The sequence below is a fragment of the Lineus longissimus genome, chromosome 3 (genome assembly GCF_910592395.1).
Source record: "Lineus longissimus chromosome 3, tnLinLong1.2, whole genome shotgun sequence".
NCBI classification, from domain to species: Eukaryota; Metazoa; Nemertea; class Pilidiophora; order Heteronemertea; family Lineidae; genus Lineus; species Lineus longissimus.
The window spans coordinates 25,801,174-25,820,808 of record NC_088310.1 but is presented as its reverse complement, the minus strand read 5'-3'; the positions used below and the strand labels follow the sequence as shown (position 1 = coordinate 25,820,808).

General features: G+C 42.1%; 4 protein-coding genes across 6 annotated transcripts; 2 read left to right on the top strand and 2 right to left on the bottom strand.

Moving 5' to 3' along the window:
• Window positions 1-84: 84 nt before the first annotated feature.
• Window positions 85-4,503, top strand: LOC135485196 (eukaryotic initiation factor 4A-III). Its single transcript, XM_064767006.1, has 11 exons — window positions 85-255; window positions 565-637; window positions 770-899; window positions 1,236-1,368; window positions 1,604-1,684; window positions 1,947-2,088; window positions 2,209-2,347; window positions 2,605-2,720; window positions 2,950-3,057; window positions 3,320-3,447; window positions 3,725-4,503. The coding sequence occupies exons 1-11, from the start codon at window positions 120-122 to the stop codon at window positions 3,739-3,741; spliced, it is 1,203 nt and encodes a 400-aa protein (XP_064623076.1). The 5' UTR covers window positions 85-119; the 3' UTR covers window positions 3,742-4,503.
• A 1,823-nt stretch (window positions 4,504-6,326) lies between these two features.
• Window positions 6,327-15,935, bottom strand: LOC135484386 (L-2-hydroxyglutarate dehydrogenase, mitochondrial-like). Of its 3 annotated transcripts, XM_064765789.1 has the most exons (10): window positions 10,117-10,436; window positions 9,709-9,786; window positions 9,201-9,331; window positions 8,765-8,916; window positions 8,450-8,581; window positions 8,064-8,240; window positions 7,683-7,850; window positions 7,375-7,532; window positions 7,122-7,253; window positions 6,327-6,885 (listed from the first exon to the last, which is right to left on the bottom strand). In XM_064765789.1, exons 2-10 carry the CDS (start codon window positions 9,759-9,761, stop codon window positions 6,690-6,692), a joined length of 1,299 nt encoding a protein of 432 aa, XP_064621859.1. In that variant the 5' UTR covers window positions 9,762-9,786; window positions 10,117-10,436; the 3' UTR covers window positions 6,327-6,689. The 3 variants fall into 3 exon arrangements, with proteins under 3 accessions (XP_064621859.1, XP_064621860.1, XP_064621858.1); XM_064765790.1 differs by lacking the exons at window positions 9,709-9,786; window positions 10,117-10,436 and adding an exon at window positions 15,792-15,935; XM_064765788.1 differs by having other exon boundaries at window positions 9,709-10,137.
• Window positions 10,455-13,046, top strand: LOC135484388 (uncharacterized). Its single transcript, XM_064765792.1, has 3 exons — window positions 10,455-10,759; window positions 11,614-11,842; window positions 12,356-13,046. The coding sequence occupies exons 1-3, from the start codon at window positions 10,647-10,649 to the stop codon at window positions 12,521-12,523; spliced, it is 510 nt and encodes a 169-aa protein (XP_064621862.1). The 5' UTR covers window positions 10,455-10,646; the 3' UTR covers window positions 12,524-13,046.
• A 134-nt stretch (window positions 15,936-16,069) lies between the features above and the next one.
• LOC135484387 (tubulin beta-4B chain-like) lies at window positions 16,070-18,687 on the bottom strand. The gene is made up of 3 exons (XM_064765791.1): window positions 18,527-18,687; window positions 17,684-18,148; window positions 16,070-17,386 (listed from the first exon to the last, which is right to left on the bottom strand). The coding sequence occupies exons 1-3, from the start codon at window positions 18,581-18,583 to the stop codon at window positions 16,562-16,564; spliced, it is 1,347 nt and encodes a 448-aa protein (XP_064621861.1). The 5' UTR covers window positions 18,584-18,687; the 3' UTR covers window positions 16,070-16,561.
• Window positions 18,688-19,635: the final 948 nt, after the last annotated feature.

Below are 19,635 nucleotides of genomic sequence, written 5' to 3'. Positions count from 1 at the left end.
ATCGCAAAAATGAATTAATTTTGAAAGTATTTACTAAAAATTGATGACTTTACGACACGATGAGATGATTTTTTTATAAAAGGTTACACCTTCAGTGTATCTTCCAGTACGACGCAAAAATGGCTTCCTCGCGGCGTGTGATGCCCGATGATTTGAAAAATATCGAGTTCGAAACCAGTGAAGATGTTGAAGTTGTCCCAACTTTCGATAATATGGGGATCCGTGAAGATCTTCTGAGGGGGATCTACGCGTATGGTATGTGTTGTGAACCGTGATCTGTTCGAATTTCTCACTTTTTCGGGTCGAAAATTTGCGCAGGAAAAATGGCAAAACAATGCACTGGCACTTACACAATGATTGCATGTAGGCCTACACAGCGGTGTGCACTCTACGTGTACAACTACAAGTGTACATGCTGCACTGCCTGCAGTCTCTCAGGAGTGTGAATAACTGTCTCCTGCAACTTTTAAATGTGAAAGCCTGACGTTCCCTTCAGTTTATGTCAGATTTTGCACGTAATCAATTTGCTCATTATCTTCTAAGCAATTTTGTTCCCAATTCCAGGTTTTGAGAAACCTTCTGCAATCCAACAGAGAGCCATCAGACCTATAGTAAAAGGAAGGGATGTTATTGCGCAGTAAGTAATGATTTAGTTGCTATCAGAAATTTCATAGGTTATAAAAGTTCTATTTGATAAGTCAAGATATTTATTGATATTATAAATATATAATCATCTTTTTTTATTGACTTTGCAACCTCTTCTTTGCAGGGCCCAGTCAGGAACTGGTAAAACAGCCACATTCTCTATTTCGATCCTACAGTGTCTAGATACACAGATCCGAGAAACACAAGCCTTGGTGCTCTCACCCACAAGGGAACTGGCTGTGCAGATCCAGAAGGTTTGTACTATATCAGTTGGCTTTTGGCTCACAGCTGGTTGTTTTAATTTCTTTCTATCAAGATCTTCATCATCAGAATCAATTCATCCTGAGAAAAGAACAATCATCAGAATCAAGACATGTGGAGCAGAGTATCTAAAACTCTCTGAATCTGTCAGATTTCTGCTGAAATAAAATATTTTCATTGTTTTTGGATGGCCTAGTCCTTCCTTGACCTTGTCGGCAAGGTAGCTGTTTGTGGCATGATCTGGACAACACTGGGTTGATTTAGTAGGAAGCCACTTGATGCATATTGTCTACGAGGTGACAAGTATAAAAGTATTTTTCCTTTACTAGGTACTGCTTGCACTTGGAGACTACATGAGTGTCCAGTGCCATGCATGTATTGGAGGGACCAACGTTGGAGAAGATATCAGAAAGTTAGATTATGGGCAACACGTAGTATCTGGTACACCTGGGCGAGTGTTTGGTAAGTGTCTTCTTTGATTACAGAACAAGATATTGTCCAAAAAGCGCACTTGAATTTTGGCGACTTCACACAGAATGCCTCTCCTTTTCAGACCAGATTCCTAGTGTAACTGGTATTATTGTTAAAGGACTATAATTGCAATAAAAAATGGGCTGATTTCCTTATACATTTAGGTGCAACAAATGTCAGCATTAACATTGTCATAGTAATCGTCATCTTATTTTCCCATCTTCAGACATGATCAGAAGAAGAAACTTGCGGACGAGATCAATAAAGATGCTGATCCTTGACGAGGCAGATGAAATGATGAATAAAGGTAAGGAACCCAATTGAACCACTTGTTGGGCCCCGAGCCAACACCTTGGTAATAATGCCTTTACAAGTCTCATTGGTCCTTTAAAGAAAGGCAAATGGGCTTCCCAAATTCATCATCACTATTGGATTTGTCTGCTTCACTTTGCATACCTTCTGGATGAAGGACTTTATTGGAAAGTTCAGGTGGATTATTCTTTAGTCAACGCCAGCAAGTCACTTAGTTGTGTTTCCGTATCGTTCTCAGTTTGAACATTTACTTGCAGGTTTCAAGGAACAGATTTATGATGTGTACCGATACCTTCCCCCAGCAACACAGGTGTGCCTCATCTCTGCCACATTGCCCCATGAAATCTTAGAGATGACCAGCAAGTTTATGACAGACCCAATCAGAATATTGGTAAAACGGTGAGTTAGAGTTCATTAAGGATAGTTAGCTTATCCACATCATAACACCAGTATCAAGCGCATAATTTTTTCTTGGTGACTGTGAGACCCAACCTGCACATTTTTATGTTTTCCTTCCAGTGATGAGTTGACACTTGAGGGTCTGAAGCAATTCTTCGTTGCCGTAGAGAGAGAGGAATGGAAGTTTGACACGCTGTGCGACTTATATGACACGCTGACCATTACACAGGCAGTCATCTTCTGTAACACAAAGAGAAAGGTGAGTGTTGTGGTTTTGTCCAATTGATTCATCCTTGTTAAGACTGCAGTGATGCAAGAGGGTTATATCACTCTGAAGAAACAATCCACCTGATCACTTATCAGTTGTTGGATCATCCTGATTGATGAAGAGACTGCACAAGATTTCTGCCTTGCGTTCGCATTTTACAAATTAGAAAAGTTCAAACTGCTCCATTGTTGTTTGGATGAGATGTAAATGAAAATTGTCCTATTAAATCTCTTCATTTCTGACTTTAGGTTGACTGGTTGACAGACAAAATGAGAGAGGCCAACTTCACGGTGTCGTCAATGCATGGTGACATGCCACAGAAGGAAAGAGATGCTATTATGAAAGATTTCAGATCGGGCGCAAGGTGAGTGGTTCTAGAGATGGTTTGGTCTGAATTTATTAGATTGTCCTGCATAATTGAAAAGTCTGAATTTTAATCAGGTGATGAGCTGGAAAAATATTAGCTAAGGATATCTTTGGAGTATTTTGGCATATTTAACTTTTAAGCTCAGCAATTTCATTGCAATGAGAGAGTCTGTCTGTCCATTACTTCTTGTGTAATTTGATCTACAGGATGATTTTTTGCTTTTTAGTCGAGTCTTGATTACAACTGATGTGTGGGCACGAGGTATTGATGTGCAACAAGTATCGCTAGTAATCAACTATGATCTGCCCAACAATCGTGAGTTGTACATACACAGGTAAGCAGAACTGTTTCTTTTGAAATGGTATCCCAATCCTCCGTGATATCAACTTGCAGATGTCTTGATGGCAAAGCGTTGACAGCACTGCACCCTGTGGCATCACATTCCCAAGGACACAGCGTACATTTTACGTCCATGTAAGTGTCGGAGCAGGTTTCTAGAAGGCTTATATGTTTTGGCGTGTGCCGTGTTCAAATGTGATGTTGAGGTTAGTCAGTCATGGTGCCAGTTTTCACGACGCTTTGTTTATTATTAACAGAATTGGTCGATCAGGTCGATTTGGTCGCAAGGGTGTCGCCATCAACTTTGTAAAGAGCGATGACATCAGAATTTTACGAGATATTGAGCAGTACTACTCCACGCAGATTGATGAAATGCCAATGAATGGTAAGTTTAGTTGCAGGTCTTGAAAGTGATATCAATGAAGATATCAGGGCATGAAGGTTTTGAGGTGTTGACTCGATATGTGAAGGATGGAAATGGGAGTTGAGGTGCCAGCTCGTCCCCTGTTGGTTGGTCACTTTCGTAAAAATCATTTTCTATGGCCTCTCTAAATTGGTCTCTTTGACAATGTATGAAGAATGGAAGATGCTCATATTACCTTGCATTTCTGCACCAGCAGTGAACAACAAACTTTAAAACATTTGTTGCTATTTCGTTTCAGTTGCTGATCTCATCTAAATTTGAAGAATGGAGAAAGAAAAATCAACCCTTGACGGAAGTCAAATAAGGCTTCAGGATACTGATCGGTGTTTAAATCATGAACTATTTTGTTGACTGCCGCTCCAAGTGGATATTTGTGTTGCTTTCATCCCTGTTGCAGTAGCTTGAGAATGTGCTTGCTGCTACGAGGGGCACTGCTTGAATCTTCGTCCAGGACTTATAGCCTGGTTTGGTCTTGTACCCAGAGCTATGAGAAGATTGGTTCAATATCTGCTTTTCAGACCTAGGTTATCGTCAAACATTTTCCATTACTCCTCATTTTTATGTTTCACATGAAAAATATCAATACAGTGATGGCAGGTCTGTTTCACCCTTGCATCGTGGTGTCCAACATGTGTACTATCTGTGCTGTTTCATTGATCTAACGTTTGTGGTTCTTCAGACTATTTCATGTAACGCAATGACGTGTACCGGCATCTAACAGTGTTCAACATGTACATGTACCTACTGTGTATGCACGCACATGTACATTCTTTGCATTTCACTTGAGTATAAACAGTAGGAGTTGGAACATATAGGCACATGTGCATAGTAAAACTAGTAATTTGAGGGCAGTTTGTTTTTTCAAAATTTTGAAGCATCTTTGAACATTTCAAGGAATCTTTGGCCTGACAATATTTATTTTTTCAATGTACCTCAGTAACTTTTTTTGAAAACTTTTCATAGCATCACTATGTACATGTACATGTTTCAAAAAATGGTAATAAAGACAACTTTTATTATAAACAGTCTTGTTGTTTTTTCCAATGTTGCAGTAATTGTAGGTGCGATAATCAATGATCATCACCATATTTTCCTTTGACAGAAATGTTCCACTTCTAGGGACAGGGGTGATGGGTCACACTACTGAATACATACTTTCGTCATAACCAGTAGATTATCATGGACATGTGCAAGATGTAGTGTCTACCAGCCTGGGGAAGTCTGTTGCAACAAGCCATTGCAAGGATCGGGCTATGCCAAAAACTTGATTGCATATCAACCAGCCAATGATTGCAGATCAACCAACCAATGAAATGTGCAGGAGACTTGTTGTCTTTACCCACCTGATATTTCAGCTACAGCCAATCGGTCACAGCCAGCTTTGTCTTGTCAGGCAGGGGCAATCTGTTCATACCAGCAGTGACTGAGCACAGTCTTTGCCAGTGTGAGTCATATGGCAGGCAGTGATGATCTCTCAAAACCAGCCGTTTTAGGATGTTATGTCTTCATAATGGTGGTCTTTACATGGGGGCTTCCACTGACTAGGGTCTGTATCAAAGTGCTTCACAACACTTGTCACTATTAGAGGTCTCCAGAGAGGCATTCCAAGGTATAAAACAGCAGCCATCATGTCCGTGCTCACCTGAGCTCAACCTGTGAAGGACATAGCAGCAACCAGCAAAGCCCCTTGGATTTAGAATAGGACATGGCACTCCATTTTCCAGCAAGTCGCAGTCTGCCACAGACAGTTATGACTGAGACAAGGTCTTTGCCAGCCAGGGACAACTATAACCAGGCAGGGCAGGTTAGGTCGCAAGATCTTTGTCAGACAGCGATAATCTGTCACAATCATCCTTTTAAGGACGCTATATCTTTCTAACCAGGTATCTCTCTCTACCAACCTTGACTGGATTGACATTGTCTGTACCAGCAAGGGACAGTTTGTCATAACCAGTCATGGCAGGGTGAGATGTCATCGACCAGCTGTTTTAGGACACTAAGTCTTTACATTGGACTTCCACTGACCAGGGTCTGTATCAAACGGCTTCACAATACCTGTCACTGTCATAGGTCTCCACAGAGACACTCTGAGGTAGCAACTGGGTGCTGTCAGTTCAGCGCTCACCTGTTTGCAGTCTGTCACAACTAGTCAGGACTTGACAAGATCATTGCCAGCCAGTGACAATTTTTTAGAATTAGTCATGGCAGGATATGTTCATTGCCAGGCAGAGGTAATCTGTCACAACCAGCCATTTGAGGACACTGTCTTTCCAGCCAGGGATAAGCTGTTAGCTATGACCGAACGCTGTCTGTGCCTGATAGGGACAACTTGTCAAAACTGGTCACATTGCAGAATGCTAGGTCTTTGCGCGCCAGGCAGTGGTGATCTGTCACAACCAGCTGTTCGAGAACAATATCCTTCCAACCAGGTTGTGATCAATAGGCTGGTGGCCAGGGTAGGGTGCCTTGGACACACAATTTACTGATCATCATACTGGCTTCATAGTCCAATTTCGGATCTTTGCCATATTTGGAGGATTTAGTCCTCATCAGGATACACATATCCCCTTTGCGGCATAGGCACTGTGGTATAGATAATTGAAAGAGCTTGAAAGCCAGTTCATCTAGAGACACACAGTCCTGTGTTGTCCCCGGAGTCAAACCTGGCCCTATTACGTAGTGAAGGGCAACAGTGTTAACCACAATGCTTTAAGGCTCCTTAATCTGCCACAGCCAGCGAGGAGATGTAAGGTCTTTGCCAGAAAATGACTTCAGCACGGAGATTGTATCGATGATTTATGTGTTTGTGTCTGGGACTAAGAACAAAAATACACTTGATATCCTAATAATTGTAAATTTATTTGCACATCATAATACACCAAGAAAGTGAAGCACCATGAAATGTGAAATCATATTCAACACTTTAGAGAACTCTTTAAAAAGTGAGAGCTCGTCCTCAACTGGGACATAGTTAGCCCTTTAAACAATATTGGGCAGTTGTAATGTTAAGTAGCATGACACCAGAAACCCTGAAGGGAACCTACACTGTTGAAGAGAGTTGTCCTCTCTATCACATGAGTGTTCAAGGACCTGCCATGAATTGAAACCAGGACCTCAAAGGTGACAGGCATTAATGTTTCCAGAGATAAGGCTACATATTTTCCACTACTGACAAGAAAGCAAATCAAAAATGGAAAACATGCTCATAAGTCAAATCGTTTCTTGGCCTCATCTGCCACCATCTTCGCTATAGCTAGTGATGACGTAGCAGCAGGTGATGGGGCATTCCTGACGTGCAGCATCCGGCTTCCAAGACTCCCAACTCCTCCGTCGAAGATAAAGTCATCCACAAGGTTTCCCTCTCTGTCTAATGCCTGGGCTCGGACACCAGCAGGTCCTCTGAAATGGGCGCCAACAAAATTAGATTACAAATTGAACATACAAGAGATGCTGAAGCTGACAGATATGAATGCTTAAGAAAAGCAGGACCTTGTGTCTCTGAGATCTACTATGAGGCGCAAAAGGTGCACAGGTTTACTTGGTGTCCAAACGAGTGGAAAACCAACTTGTATTAGGCGAGCGATGCCAGTTGCTTATTAGGTTAAATCCAAACAAAACGTAGGAACATTATTTACCTTGTCACATCTGCTGGACTCAGGGAAGGAACAAATCTCTGAAGTAATTTGACTTGAGCTGACATAGCTAAACTCCTGTACATCTCACTCATACCAAAGGCAAGATGCTTGAATGCCAGCTTTCGAAGACCTCTGAAAGATACACGCATGCAAGAAGTTACAAAGTGAGATATACCAATAAGTTGAAAGTACTGTGCGGAAGTGCAAAGTGAGAGGCTCCCGTTCCTTTTCATTTCTGTTACAAGACACTTACCTAAAACTTATTGCATCTATAAATTCTCCTAATTTAAAGTCTGTCATGTGGTAGCCTTCTCTTCTGAAGGCCAGGACGGCATTGGGACCAAGCCATACATTTCCATCCATCCTGGGAGTAAAGTGCACTCCGAGGAAGGGAAATTGAGGATCTGGAACCTAGGGAAGAAGTAAAGGAAGATGGACATAACGAGTGAGCTAGTACTGAATTCCTCCACAGGTCCTGTAAACTTTCCGCTGATTCTGATAGCTGAATGAGACATAAGCCCTTAAATGATCAAGAGAGCAATCTTAAGACTTTTTACTTACGGGGTATATATTTCCATTGACTAGATTACACTTCTCTGGTTTGAGCAGTAGATATTCTCCCCTGAATGGCACAATCCTTGGCTCTGGATTGCACCCAGACTTCTCGGCCAGTCTGTCAGCATACAAGCCACCACATGTCAACACATGCTTACATCTGATTGTCTGGTCCTGAAATCAAAACAAAGGACAATACACACCTTGGAGAATCAGTTGCCCAACCCCCAATCTTACACGTATCTTGTGTACTCAAGGCAGTTGGACGTCCGTACACGAATCGCAGCAACCAGCAATCAATACAAAACCCGACATTTACCGGTTTTCTCTGTAGATGAGAGATCCTTTTGATTCAAATCCCTCATTGGGGTGGCACTTTACGCTTACCGGCTTATTACTAATGATATCAACTGGGTAATCTGGATCACTTGTTGTTCTGAATTCTTTCACATTGTAATTGAGATGGATGTCTCCACCAGCTGCTTGGAAGTTCCTGCCATAGGATTTGGTCACTTCTCCCCAGTCTACAATACCAGTGTGCGGTGAGTGTAAAGCCTTTAAACCCTGCAATGGTACATGTAATAGGTTGTTGGTGAGAGTGTGACCAGCACAATTTCAGTTATCACCACAAAAACTAAAAATTTAAATACATTTATGATAAACATTTTCAGTTGATTTCAGTCAATCAACTAACACAACAGTTACTTCAAATACAAGACGCTTTGTACGTCATACACAAAATGTTTCAAAAGCTGACACAGACACAGACTCACCCTACAGTTGGGTTCAATTTCCCTGATCTCATCCGGTCCGACCACCCGCAGGTCTCTCACATTGTTCTTTAGTCCTCTGTCATATAACACGTCTAATCTTGGAACTTCTTCATGGTCAACTGCAACAATGAGCTGAAAGAATCCATGACAAAATAAGTTACCATACTCATTATTACATGTATATTCATAGTAATGGTGATGACATTAAGTTCAATATGTTATGTATTGGTTATTTTCTAAGTCTTGTGCAATGCTTTTGATATATTCTTCTTTACCAACTATGATAAAATTGAAAATAGCACACAGTTTATTTACCTTTCCACACTTTTTATATGGCACTTTGTTCTCATCACAGTATTTGTATGCAAGCTCTAGACCTTCAACACAGAGTTTAGCCTTGAGGGAGCCTGGAGTATAGTAGATACCAGCATGTATCACACCACTATTCTTACCACTCTGGTGGGCAGCTGAAATATGGAAACAAGTCACAGAAGTGTGTTTGGGCGTTCAGATTAGATCAATAAATTCCTGTAGATGGTGCAGCAATTTGTGTCTAAAGGTTTTCAAGATGCCATTGTGCTGTCTGTCGTTGATTATGATGCAACTTCTGGTGTAAAAGCCAACCCCCTGAAAAGATGAGTGACTGCACTATCTAGCAGATTTGTAGAGCCACTACTAGTTGCACCTGGTAGGGAAGATACATGCTAGGTCCAAACTTCATGTCTATGATAAGTATATGTCATCAACTTACCAACTTTATTTTCTTTCTCGACCACTGCTAATCTCAAAGTTGGATGACGTAAGGTGAGCTCCCTTGCAGTTGCTAAACCAACAATGCCTCCACCAACTATGACCATATCATAAGTCTTGTTGCCTTGAACACTGGAATTGAAATATTGATGCGAATAATAAACAAACGCAGCCATTAGACTGTCATCACAGCTTTTGGAGGTGGTTGTCTCTATACGAATGGTCACTATATGGTGTCCACTTGGAGGAGACTATCCTCACGGCTTTTGGAGATGGTTGTCTCTAGGAATGGTTTCATTTGATGTCTTGAACCTATGCTAGAACCTGCCTTCTCATATCAACTGGTAAACTATAGTACCTCCACTCTAGCTCGAGAGTAAGCCATTGGTAGCCTAGAGGAATCATCCAACCAACATTAATGGTCTGCGGACGTCATTTCACATTTGTCATTTGGCAGAATAAAGGGTCACAAACATCAATCGACATTGCCTTTTAACACATAAACGAACCTCGAAGACTGATATCGACATTGAACTGTTCCAAGCTTCCATCGTGATGACATGGCACATGGTATCACTCGATCAAACCTACGAAAATTTGCAAAAACTGGAGACATTTTCCCCAAGGAGACCTTTGCCACCATATTGTTAGTTTTTACTTGCAGACCAGGTTGCACCACTGGGCTTAAATTCGTCTGCTAATATGTTCCATTCGTTGTTTTTGTTGCAGACTATAAACAATCAATCAAGCAATCAAGGACCAGTTGTAGAAGGAGAAAATATTCCCTGGAAAAACTGTCCGGCTTTTGTTTCATTCTGCTGACGGATTGTTTAATGCAATAATGGTTCTACATCTAATTCAAAATGTGATATTTCATTGGCTGGTAGTGGTAGTGATATTAAGGAAATCCGGGGCACCTTTAGAATTACTATTTGGCATTCCTGTAGTCCTCCTGTCAATATTTGCCCAAGATATCATGACAAAACCATGCACTGAACGGTAAAATAGTCCTACATGTAAGTGAAATTCATAAATGGGACGACCCACAAGGTTGTGCCAAGACCAACTTGGCATTCACAAGGGCTAAAAGATCGGCAAAGCTATAGCATTGCTACCAATATAGCTTAGCAGTGGACAATGGCCTTAACGGTTCATAGTCATGGAAGTTGTATTCATATCTTTTGGCGAGATAATTATAGGTCGTCAATATAAAAGTGCTTTCATCTGAGGAACTGTCTTGCTTGGATGGTTAAGGAAACTTATTTTCAATACGTAGCCTACCAGGGCCATTACATGTACATGTACTCGTCATTACTAATGTTAGCAACAAGGAACATCTTACACCTCTGAAGACCAATGGCTTAGAAAGATGAGCCTTTGTCAGGATACTGGTGCGTGAAAGGTCACTCTCAGTGAGGATTGTATCACGAACTCATACCGCCTCTGAATGAACTGTTGCACGATGGCCGTGGTCGATCTTACCACGTCTCATAAGACTGCCGTACGGAAGAGCTGGGGAAAGCTTGATGCCGAGAAGCATGGAATGTTGTTAAAGTTAAGGTAAGAGAGGCTGAGAATTGGAACGTGTTGTGGAGTTGAATAATAAGCCGATGATACCAGCGGTAACTCGACCAACCCTTGGGTAAACCGTCATTACAGTGTGACATGGTAAGGTGTTCCTTCAGCAAAAGAATGAGTTATCGGAGAGATTGGGAAAACAAGGTTTAGAACACAAGAAGGGTTGTGTGATAAGGTAATGATGAGCTTCCCGGGTCAATGAGACGGTCAGATCCGCCCCTTTGTATGTTTGAATGCAATGTATCCTGACATGCCATTTTTAACAAGTTAAATGCAGGCCTACTTTGGGATAGCCTGATCAATCTCAGAAGGTAAATATGAAATGAAAATGAAATTGTTCAACATTCGTACGATTGTTGACAGTATAAACCCGTTTGAGCAAATGGCCTCTGTGGCCGGAATCCTCATGTAGGCATATACATGGCTTGACCTTAGGCCTTCACACATTCTTTGGGGATCAACTTCGGAAAATTCAATGTGTCCATGGCGCTGCTCCCCATGTATTTCTTTTTAACGCCCGTAAAGTTTAATCTTATAAGTTAAGTTGAACGCTAAACAACTTAACAATGATAAGCTGTTTTACCATTGTGAACTACAATGACAGAGGGATTTCGATGGTTTCAATTGTTGATCAATTCAAGTGAATGCACATAATATGATTCAATAGGTTATGAATCAATAAGGGCAAAGCCAACGTTTCGCCAGTGTCCCGGGTAAACTGCGCTGTTCGACGGCAGTCTCGTAGAATCTCGTAATAATTGTTCACTACTGTCCCACAGTTGCAAGACGACTCTGAAATACAGTTATGAACAATTCATTATTTTGTTCACTTTCAGAACATTCCAGCGGAATCCCATCTACCAAGATCTGTTCGATGAGTTCCAGGGCAAGAACATAGAAGAGCTGATCACAACTTGCTACCAAGATGTCCTCCTCCACACCCTCCCCACAATGAATGCCCTCAATTTTGCCGTCAAGAATATGAATAACCCAGCAGCCTTCAAAAAATACTTCACCGACCTGGCAAGGTCGTCATCTGCTGTGCCAATGGATATTGAATTCAGCGTAGGTGTCGATTTCCCTGTAATTTGTTTGTCAGTTGGACCTGCGTCTTTTGGGTTGACCATAGGCACCACCATTGTGTCGAGAAGTTGAACTCCTTCAAAATAAAGTGAATGCCAATTTCAAGGGTTTCATCCTGGCATAACCAGTGGTTTTCAATATACTCCGCGTCTTCGATATTTTGTAACGACGAATGAGTGAAAAAAACCTGAATCTCAGGGTCAGAGTATAGACATCATTGTTGACAGGTATCTTATACAACAACTGAGAGATAATTACGCGAATGTTTCCAATGCAGAAAACACCCACATTATGTAGCAGGTTCCGCCGTTGAAGTGTTACCCCAGAGGTGAGGGCTTGCAATTGAGCAAATTATAGCCTACCAATGTTTCCAAAAGATAAATAATCTGTATCTCAGGGGATTGGCTTGTGTAGGTTTTTGGTGAATGTTTTATTTTATTTCGTCTGAAAATAAAAAGCTGTCATTTATCAATAATATTCGTTTGATCTTTCCAGAACATCCAGTCAGTTATCGTGGACTGTTGGAATGAGTCGCTGGGAAAAATGGACAGTTTGACGGAAGAGGCGTGGGCAATCTTAATACGAGGCATCTGTGACGCCATGATGGGCTCTACTGACGTCAAGGAAGGTGAAGAGATCGACGATGAAAATTTCACGGCATAAACTATTAAACGACTCTCAAAGTCTCGCCATTCGTAACCGTTGCCAACTGATTGACTGGACCAGTTTTACTTTTGTACTTTTCGCTTAACCCGAGGGCGTAATCATTGGTGGATAGATATGACTTCTTCGATGGTATAGTTTAATTTTACAGCACGCTACGCGTAACTTTAAATTGCCAAATGACGCCATTTCATGATGAAGAGGTAATGATAGATACTGTGGTTTTTAACCTCTTCACACACCGTATGAAGTTCGCCGTTACGCAATGCCGTATCCTTCTGCGTACACAGTACGGTGACGACTAGACTTCCAACTGCCCTATATCGTGGGACGCTTTGGGCGTGGTTTATACAACCACGGAACCGCGCCAATGACAGTTTATTATCAATATTAATCCGCTTAGGACAATATTAGTTAAGGTATGTATCTGGCGTGGGTATCTGTATTAATAAATAATGCAATCATTCCAAATCCGTGTGTTCTGGACTACTGAAGGTCCGAGAACGACTATAAAAGTTTAGAAAATGAGGAGCTACATCTCCTTATTCTTTGTAGACAACAAAATACGAAATACATTGTACATCATATATTAGCACTAGTATTGTCTTGTCTTGTGGAGTATTTCGTCTGTCCATTCATCTGTGCGCTGGACTGGTGCCGCAGTGAAAGCATTCGTGATCAGTCTTGCAAGGACTGGTCCTATCCTATTTACGAGCTGTCACTATTTTATTCCCAGTGATTTACACATGTAATACTTGAGTTGACCAGCAACAACTCAGTGCGAAGGCGGCCTTCGGATGAGACGACGTCAGGTTTGTAGCACTCGTTTGCCACGTGATCTCCACCAATCATCCAGTTTGCAAATGCCACGGATTTGGGGTATCGAAGTCCATTAATTTTTTTTTCCAATTCTTCATTACAAAGGAAATCAGAGATGCAGCGTTTGATTCGGCATCGGTGCTGAAATAGGCCAGCGTTGTCATTATTTTACAAAAAGGTAGTTGCGGTTGTGAGAAGGGCGCGCAATTTGTGGTCAGTCTAGGGTTGAATTAGACTCCTGGGCCCGGTTGTTCAAAAGCACAAAAGTCACGTTATCCTTAACGGTTACGTTAAGTACCGTATCCTTGAGGACGTTATCTCTTTCAGTTAAACCCATTAAAATGTTAACGTTAAGACTTAACGTCTCCGTTAAAGCTAACATGGTTTTGAACAACTCGGCCCTGGGGCAGTCCATTGCGTCATCCTAATTGGATCTGCCAAAATCTTTGTACGATATGATCTTAGGTTACACAAGCTAACTTTTCTTGGAGTACGATCTGAACAGGTAAATACGGGATGAACATTGCACATCATGAAAAGTCACCATACAGCTATACACTATCGTCTGTACATTGGACAAGCGTGACACAGCAGGAGTCCACCTGCGTATCTTGATGTATCGAAAAATGACAACACACCGCCGCCCGCTAGGAAACTTAGCTTGAGAAATCAATGAGGTCTCTGTTGTGTGGTACATTGATTCATATCAGAAATGAGTATCTGCTGCGATGACTGAATTATTGCTGGATTAGCATGATTCAGTGGGTGATTTATGGTGATCCGCTTCAACAGGAACATTTGCTGTTTGATCCGCTTCCAGATGAATTCTTTGAGGAGTTGAACAGCCTATTTGGACTGGCTTTGTAAAGTAGAGCCGAAACTGACGGAATTCATACGGCTTCGGTAAGTATTCTTCAATTCTCACATCTGGTGAACATGCCGCAATTCGAGAAATCAAGATAAGTCAACATAACAAGCCAAAATGTTTAGTGAAGGTCTATTAAAAACATTTTCAAATTGATAGAGAGGCATATACTACTCTTATACGCAAGGTTGTAACTTATACACACATACGTGTGCGTACATTGCATTCTGCAACATTAACTGGAGATATTAGATTAAAGGGGGAGCCTGTTCGTCAACATAACGCAATCGACGCACTTGTCGGCACAAAACATGTGCACTCAAAACTCTCTTCGTCCGTGTCTCCGTTACGTCGAATTCAACACAGGGCGATCATGGCGATCGCGCCGACGATTCTGGACACATATTGTTGGTATATTGACTATATGTACCCTAAATAGGACATTTTTAAATTTTGATACGCTGAGATGCGATTACTGGCTATTCGTCGATAAAATGTCAGAAAGCATCGGACCGTTGTCTATAGTCACATTTTTGCCCTTCCAATAACTTCAAAAAATTCCAGGCCAATTTGGGCCTGTGCTGCATCCGATGTTGCGCGATACAAATGGCTTGTGTGGGTGGAAGATATAGCACTTTCTTGGAAGATGTTAAACCAATGTCAATTAGTGCAATATATGTCGGGGAGTTTTATTTAGTCATTTCTTGGTAGAAGCGGCCTTCCGTTTCCAACATTTTTAAGAGGTGGTTGGGTTAGAAATAAAACAAACACGATAGTCATTCTTGTCATAGTTTGAAAATGATAGTAATTTGCACGAGAATGAGAACGGAAGCTTTCTGAATGATTTCCTCTCCATGGAAGGCCGTGCAATAATTGGTTACTATAGAGAGGAGCGGGAAATAGCGCTGAGGAGCTGATGAGGCAATTGCCGGTGCGGCGGGTTCGGCGTCGCATTGAACACTCGTGCACCGTAACCAATTTCCCCGCTGTCTGACCGTGCCAGGATGAGAAACGATCATACCGCCATCATTTGTCTCTCATGACCTCCTATAAAAAGCATTCTTGTACCATGAAGCAAGGATTTCATGGTGCTTTTGGCGGTTAATACTGGTGGGCAGACAGTGGCTGACCTCGCCATGTAAGCGGTAAAGCCCTGTTGTACACAGATGGCGTTAGTTTAGTTTGCTAATGTCAAGTATAAATAAATCCATACTCGACCAGAAGAAACCGGGTGCTGCGACCGAGCCAAGATCCTCGAATATACACCAGGGTTGCCCCCCACACCTGCTCCCACCCTGTTACGGTTATTGCTTTCCCAATGGAAACCAAGGGCAAGAGTTGGAGTACCAGGAGTAAACAGAGAAAATGGAGAAAATTATTCTTCTATAAGCCAATAACAAAAAGCCATGTCAGAATCACATCCATGAAACGATGTGCCAGGAGACGGCGTATTTTGATGTTAAAAGGCAAAACATTGCATTGTTCAGATTTATTACCAATATGTGTTTAGAACTATTTGTCTACAGATACACGCGAACGGCCGCCACATGTATTTGTTCAGAATTAATAATTTAACCAACCTACCAGAGAAATCGCCCAACATCTGCCAACTTCGGTATTCAATCATTCACTAAAATGTTGCGTCATTGGTCTCTTAAGTAGCATTAAAGGCACGGGTTGGATTGAGGCCCAGCTAGAAACCTCCACTGGCCTGTCAAGGGAACACTGAAGCTGATGCAGGATATATCGGGAGGGCAACGCAGCCACAAAATAACGGCAAGTTCGACACTTGTGTGTTAAGGTATTCCGCATCCTGCTGACCTCCACGTGTCCAGAATCAAAAAGAATGAACAGAAGATGTGTTTCTTGCAAACTGAACCGTTTATTCATAAGGTGTCCGAACAAGAACAGAGGATGTTGAAAAAGGTTACAGCCTGGGTTACTCTGTGAAGGAAAGGTTTATATGGTATTGAACCCTTCTCTAGCTTAATCATGGAAAAAGCTCGAAAAAGTTGCAGAAGAGTCAAACATCCTGGTCAAATTGTTTGGAATGATCACAACATGGATTTTGCTTCCTAATCACGAATCTCATATAACTTTGCGTGAAATAGATGATTGGAGGTTTATGGTGAAAACATCGATTTGATTATAACATGGTTGATTAATGTCATTGTATTTGACTCTTGACAAGTACTAAATTTCAATGTACTGTCGAGCCATCTGAAAAAAATATGAACATGATCTCAATGGGACTTCAGCTCTTGGTTCTCAACGGTTCCGTAATTGTTTTTGCTTGGACATTTCAGTTCTGAAACGACTTTGTAACTTTTGGTTGTTTTGGCGACTTGCTGTGTTTACTGAGCTTCCTGCTGCTCATCCTCCTCCTCCTCGTCAAACTCTCCCTCCTCCTCGGCCGTGGCATCCTGGTACTGCTGGTACTCAGACACCAAGTCGTTCATGTTAGACTCGGCTTCAGTGAACTCCATCTCGTCCATGCCCTCACCTGTGTACCAATGCAAGAAAGCCTTGCGCCGGAACATGGCTGTGAACTGCTCAGAGACACGTTTGAACAGCTCCTGGATGGCCGTGCTGTTGCCAATGAAGGTGGACGACATCTTAAGACCACGTGGTGGAATGTCACAGACGGCAGTCTTGACGTTGTTGGGGATCCATTCGACGAAGTAGCTGCTGTTCTTGTTCTGGACGTTCAACATCTGTTCGTCGACCTCCTTCATCGACATACGGCCACGGAACATGGCAGCAACAGTCAGGTACCGACCGTGGCGAGGGTCGCAAGCAGCCATCATGTTCTTGGCATCAAACATCTGCTGGGTAAGCTCTGGTACGGTCAGGGCTCGGTACTGCTGACTTCCTCGGGAGGTGAGTGGGGCGAAACCTGGCATGAAGAAGTGAAGACGTGGGAAGGGCACCATGTTGACAGCCAATTTACGGAGATCAGCATTCAACTGACCAGGGAATCGGAGACAGGTGGTGACTCCAGACATGGTGGCAGAGACAAGATGGTTGAGATCACCATACGTTGGAGTGGTGAGCTTGAGGGTACGGAAGCAGATGTCGTAGAGAGCCTCGTTGTCGATACAGTAGGTCTCGTCTGTGTTCTCAACAAGCTGATGGACTGAGAGGGTGGCGTTGTAGGGCTCCACAACGGTATCAGATACCTGAAAGAAGACAAAGTTCAGATTTTAGAGAGTGACCTACATTAGAGCAACGTTACGTCTAAGAAATTATGTGTTTTGCACTCACCGAAGCAGACAGCTACTTCATCGATTTGTTTAAGAGAAGCACATTTACTTGCTGCACCAGAATTTTATTTGCACAATATTTCTTCGCCAACTATATCATGTGTGCAAATTGCTCAAGTAAGTGTTAGGTTGAGAAGGCTGGGGATGGGGTGTGTTTGGTTTATTTTGAAAATCCACATGAGATCTAAGAATGTGAGGTGGAGCGCTTCTAACCTTTGGTGATGGTACAACGGAGAATGTGTTCATGATCCTGTCTGGGTACTCTTCACGGATCTTGCTGATCAGGAGTGTTCCCATACCAGAGCCGGTTCCACCACCGAGGGAGTGGGTCAGCTGGAATCCCTGCAGGCAATCGCAGCTCTCAGCCTCCTTACGGACGACGTCGAGGACGGAATCGACGAGTTCAGCACCTTCTGTGTAGTGACCCTTGGCCCAGTTGTTGCCAGCACCACTTTGTCCAAAGACAAAGTTGTCAGGTCTGAAGATCTGACCGAATGGTCCAGACCTGACAGAGTCCATGGTACCTGGCTCAAGATCGACAAGGCAAGCACGTGGAACGTATTTGCCTCCTGTGGCCTCATTGTAGTAGACGTTGATTCGCTCAAGCTGAAGATCGCTGTCACCGTGGTATGTGCCGGTAGGGTCAATGCCGTGCTCGTCAGAGATCACCTCCCAGAACTATAACGAAGGTTCGATTGTTTTAGTTAGAGTATCACAGAATATGTTGGTTCTTTAGGACCAACACAGGGGCTGTCATTTCAAGACAGTCATCCGCAAATCCCATTAGCGGATGTATCGACATATAAAATTGACCCGGGCGTAGATCAGGAACACATCGAAGAGGTTTTGTTCTTGTTGTTTTAGACATTATCTTTTCGATACCAATTAGCTGAAAACGTCCAATGAGTTTTCGAGCTAGAATTTTGGCGTCGAGCTGCGGAAACCCAATTTCTTTTGAGGACATTTTCTCCAAATTGACACAAGTATTTCCAACGCCGGGAGAAATCACCATGGATCAATAAAATGATGATGATGAAAAATATGTCTTTTCCTTACCTTGGCACCAATCTGGTTCCCGCACTGGCCGGCTTGGAGATGGACGATTTCCCTCATGATGACAGTTGGTGACTTAGTGTAGTTGGAGTGAGGATACTGTTGCCTTGTGCAGCCTGTGTTTGAAAATGAGCGGTTGTCAAAATAGCCAGACACATTTATACCTGTTGATAGGCCTAGGAATGGTGGGAAATTCCTACGCTGAGTTATGCAACGTTTAGTTGCGGAACTGCCATTACAGATTTGGAGTAAGATTGATATTTTGAGGATCCAGCAAGTATTGTTTACATTTTCAAAGAACTCCAACACGCTTTATCCAAAATTTCTTATTTTAAGAGCGATTCTCAGAGAACTAGTTTCGCGACAGAGATTTACGATGCTGTCCGGTGAGGTGTGGTGCGGTCAAAGCCACCCATAGATGTTCAGTGATCGTGCTATATATAATTGTGTCTTCTCACACCAGCGTTGAGATTGCTGCTGTTTCTTAACAATTGCCTTTTCTATCGCATGAGCGTGAATAGCAATCCATTCGACCGACTCGTCACAAAACTGCCATTTGGGAATAGAATTTGACATAGAAATATTTCTTTTCATGGATGGTTATCAAAGAGCTTGATTAAACACAAATGGAATGTATGACGTCTTTTCATTTAAATCATACTTTGGTGATTGTTGACCCCAAGAGAAAATATGGATATACAATGTATGCTGATTCTTTATACTGTGCTACCATATTGTATTTTGTTATAATTCATACCTTATCAACTATAATACGAATAAAATTAAAAGAAAAACTAATGACTCTCAAAATACTCCGGGATGGTTGAGATTAAGTTTTTGTTTAGCATGAATGATGTTACTTGGGTCTGGTTGTGACTTCAGCGGCGACTCAACAGTAAATAAATAAGTACTCTGGTAACCCAACATTAACCCATAAAGTATATACATATACATGTCTCATTTTTCATTCAAGTTAGTATATAGTGAAGCCCTTGAAGTCTAAGGAACACCTATGCATTTATGTATACATTTATGAGCAGACAGTTGATCTGCTTCAATGGGGGTAACAATGGATCAGGCATGAGATGAGATCGCGTTGTACTGTCTGTGAA

Excerpts from the sequence above, each read along its gene's own strand:
- LOC135485196 (XM_064767006.1), top strand. The coding sequence starts at position 120 with ATGGCTTCCTCGCGGCGTGTGATGCCCGATGATTTGAAAAATATCGAG. Across the intron at positions 1,369-1,603 it reads TACACCTGGGCGAGTGTTTG|ACATGATCAGAAGAAGAAAC; the intron begins GTAAGTGTCTTC and ends TCCCATCTTCAG. Across the intron at positions 2,089-2,208 it reads ATCAGAATATTGGTAAAACG|TGATGAGTTGACACTTGAGG; the intron begins GTGAGTTAGAGT and ends TTTTCCTTCCAG.
- LOC135484388 (XM_064765792.1), top strand. The coding sequence starts at position 10,647 with ATGAACTGTTGCACGATGGCCGTGGTCGATCTTACCACGTCTCATAAG. Across the intron at positions 10,760-11,613 it reads GGAATGTTGTTAAAGTTAAG|AACATTCCAGCGGAATCCCA; the intron begins GTAAGAGAGGCT and ends GTTCACTTTCAG. Across the intron at positions 11,843-12,355 it reads CAATGGATATTGAATTCAGC|AACATCCAGTCAGTTATCGT; the intron begins GTAGGTGTCGAT and ends TGATCTTTCCAG.
- LOC135484387 (XM_064765791.1), bottom strand. The coding sequence starts at position 18,583 with ATGAGGGAAATCGTCCATCTCCAAGCCGGCCAGTGCGGGAACCAGATT. Across the intron at positions 18,149-18,526 it reads GGAACCAGATTGGTGCCAAG|TTCTGGGAGGTGATCTCTGA; the intron begins GTAAGGAAAAGA and ends CCTTCGTTATAG. Across the intron at positions 17,387-17,683 it reads CCGTTGTACCATCACCAAAG|GTATCTGATACCGTTGTGGA; the intron begins GTTAGAAGCGCT and ends GTCTTCTTTCAG.
- LOC135484386 (XM_064765788.1), bottom strand. The coding sequence starts at position 9,842 with ATGGTGGCAAAGGTCTCCTTGGGGAAAATGTCTCCAGTTTTTGCAAAT. Across the intron at positions 8,241-8,449 it reads AAATTGAACCCAACTGTAGG|GGTTTAAAGGCTTTACACTC; the intron begins GTGAGTCTGTGT and ends GTACCATTGCAG. Across the intron at positions 7,533-7,682 it reads TCAATGGAAATATATACCCC|GTTCCAGATCCTCAATTTCC; the intron begins GTAAGTAAAAAG and ends CTTCTTCCCTAG.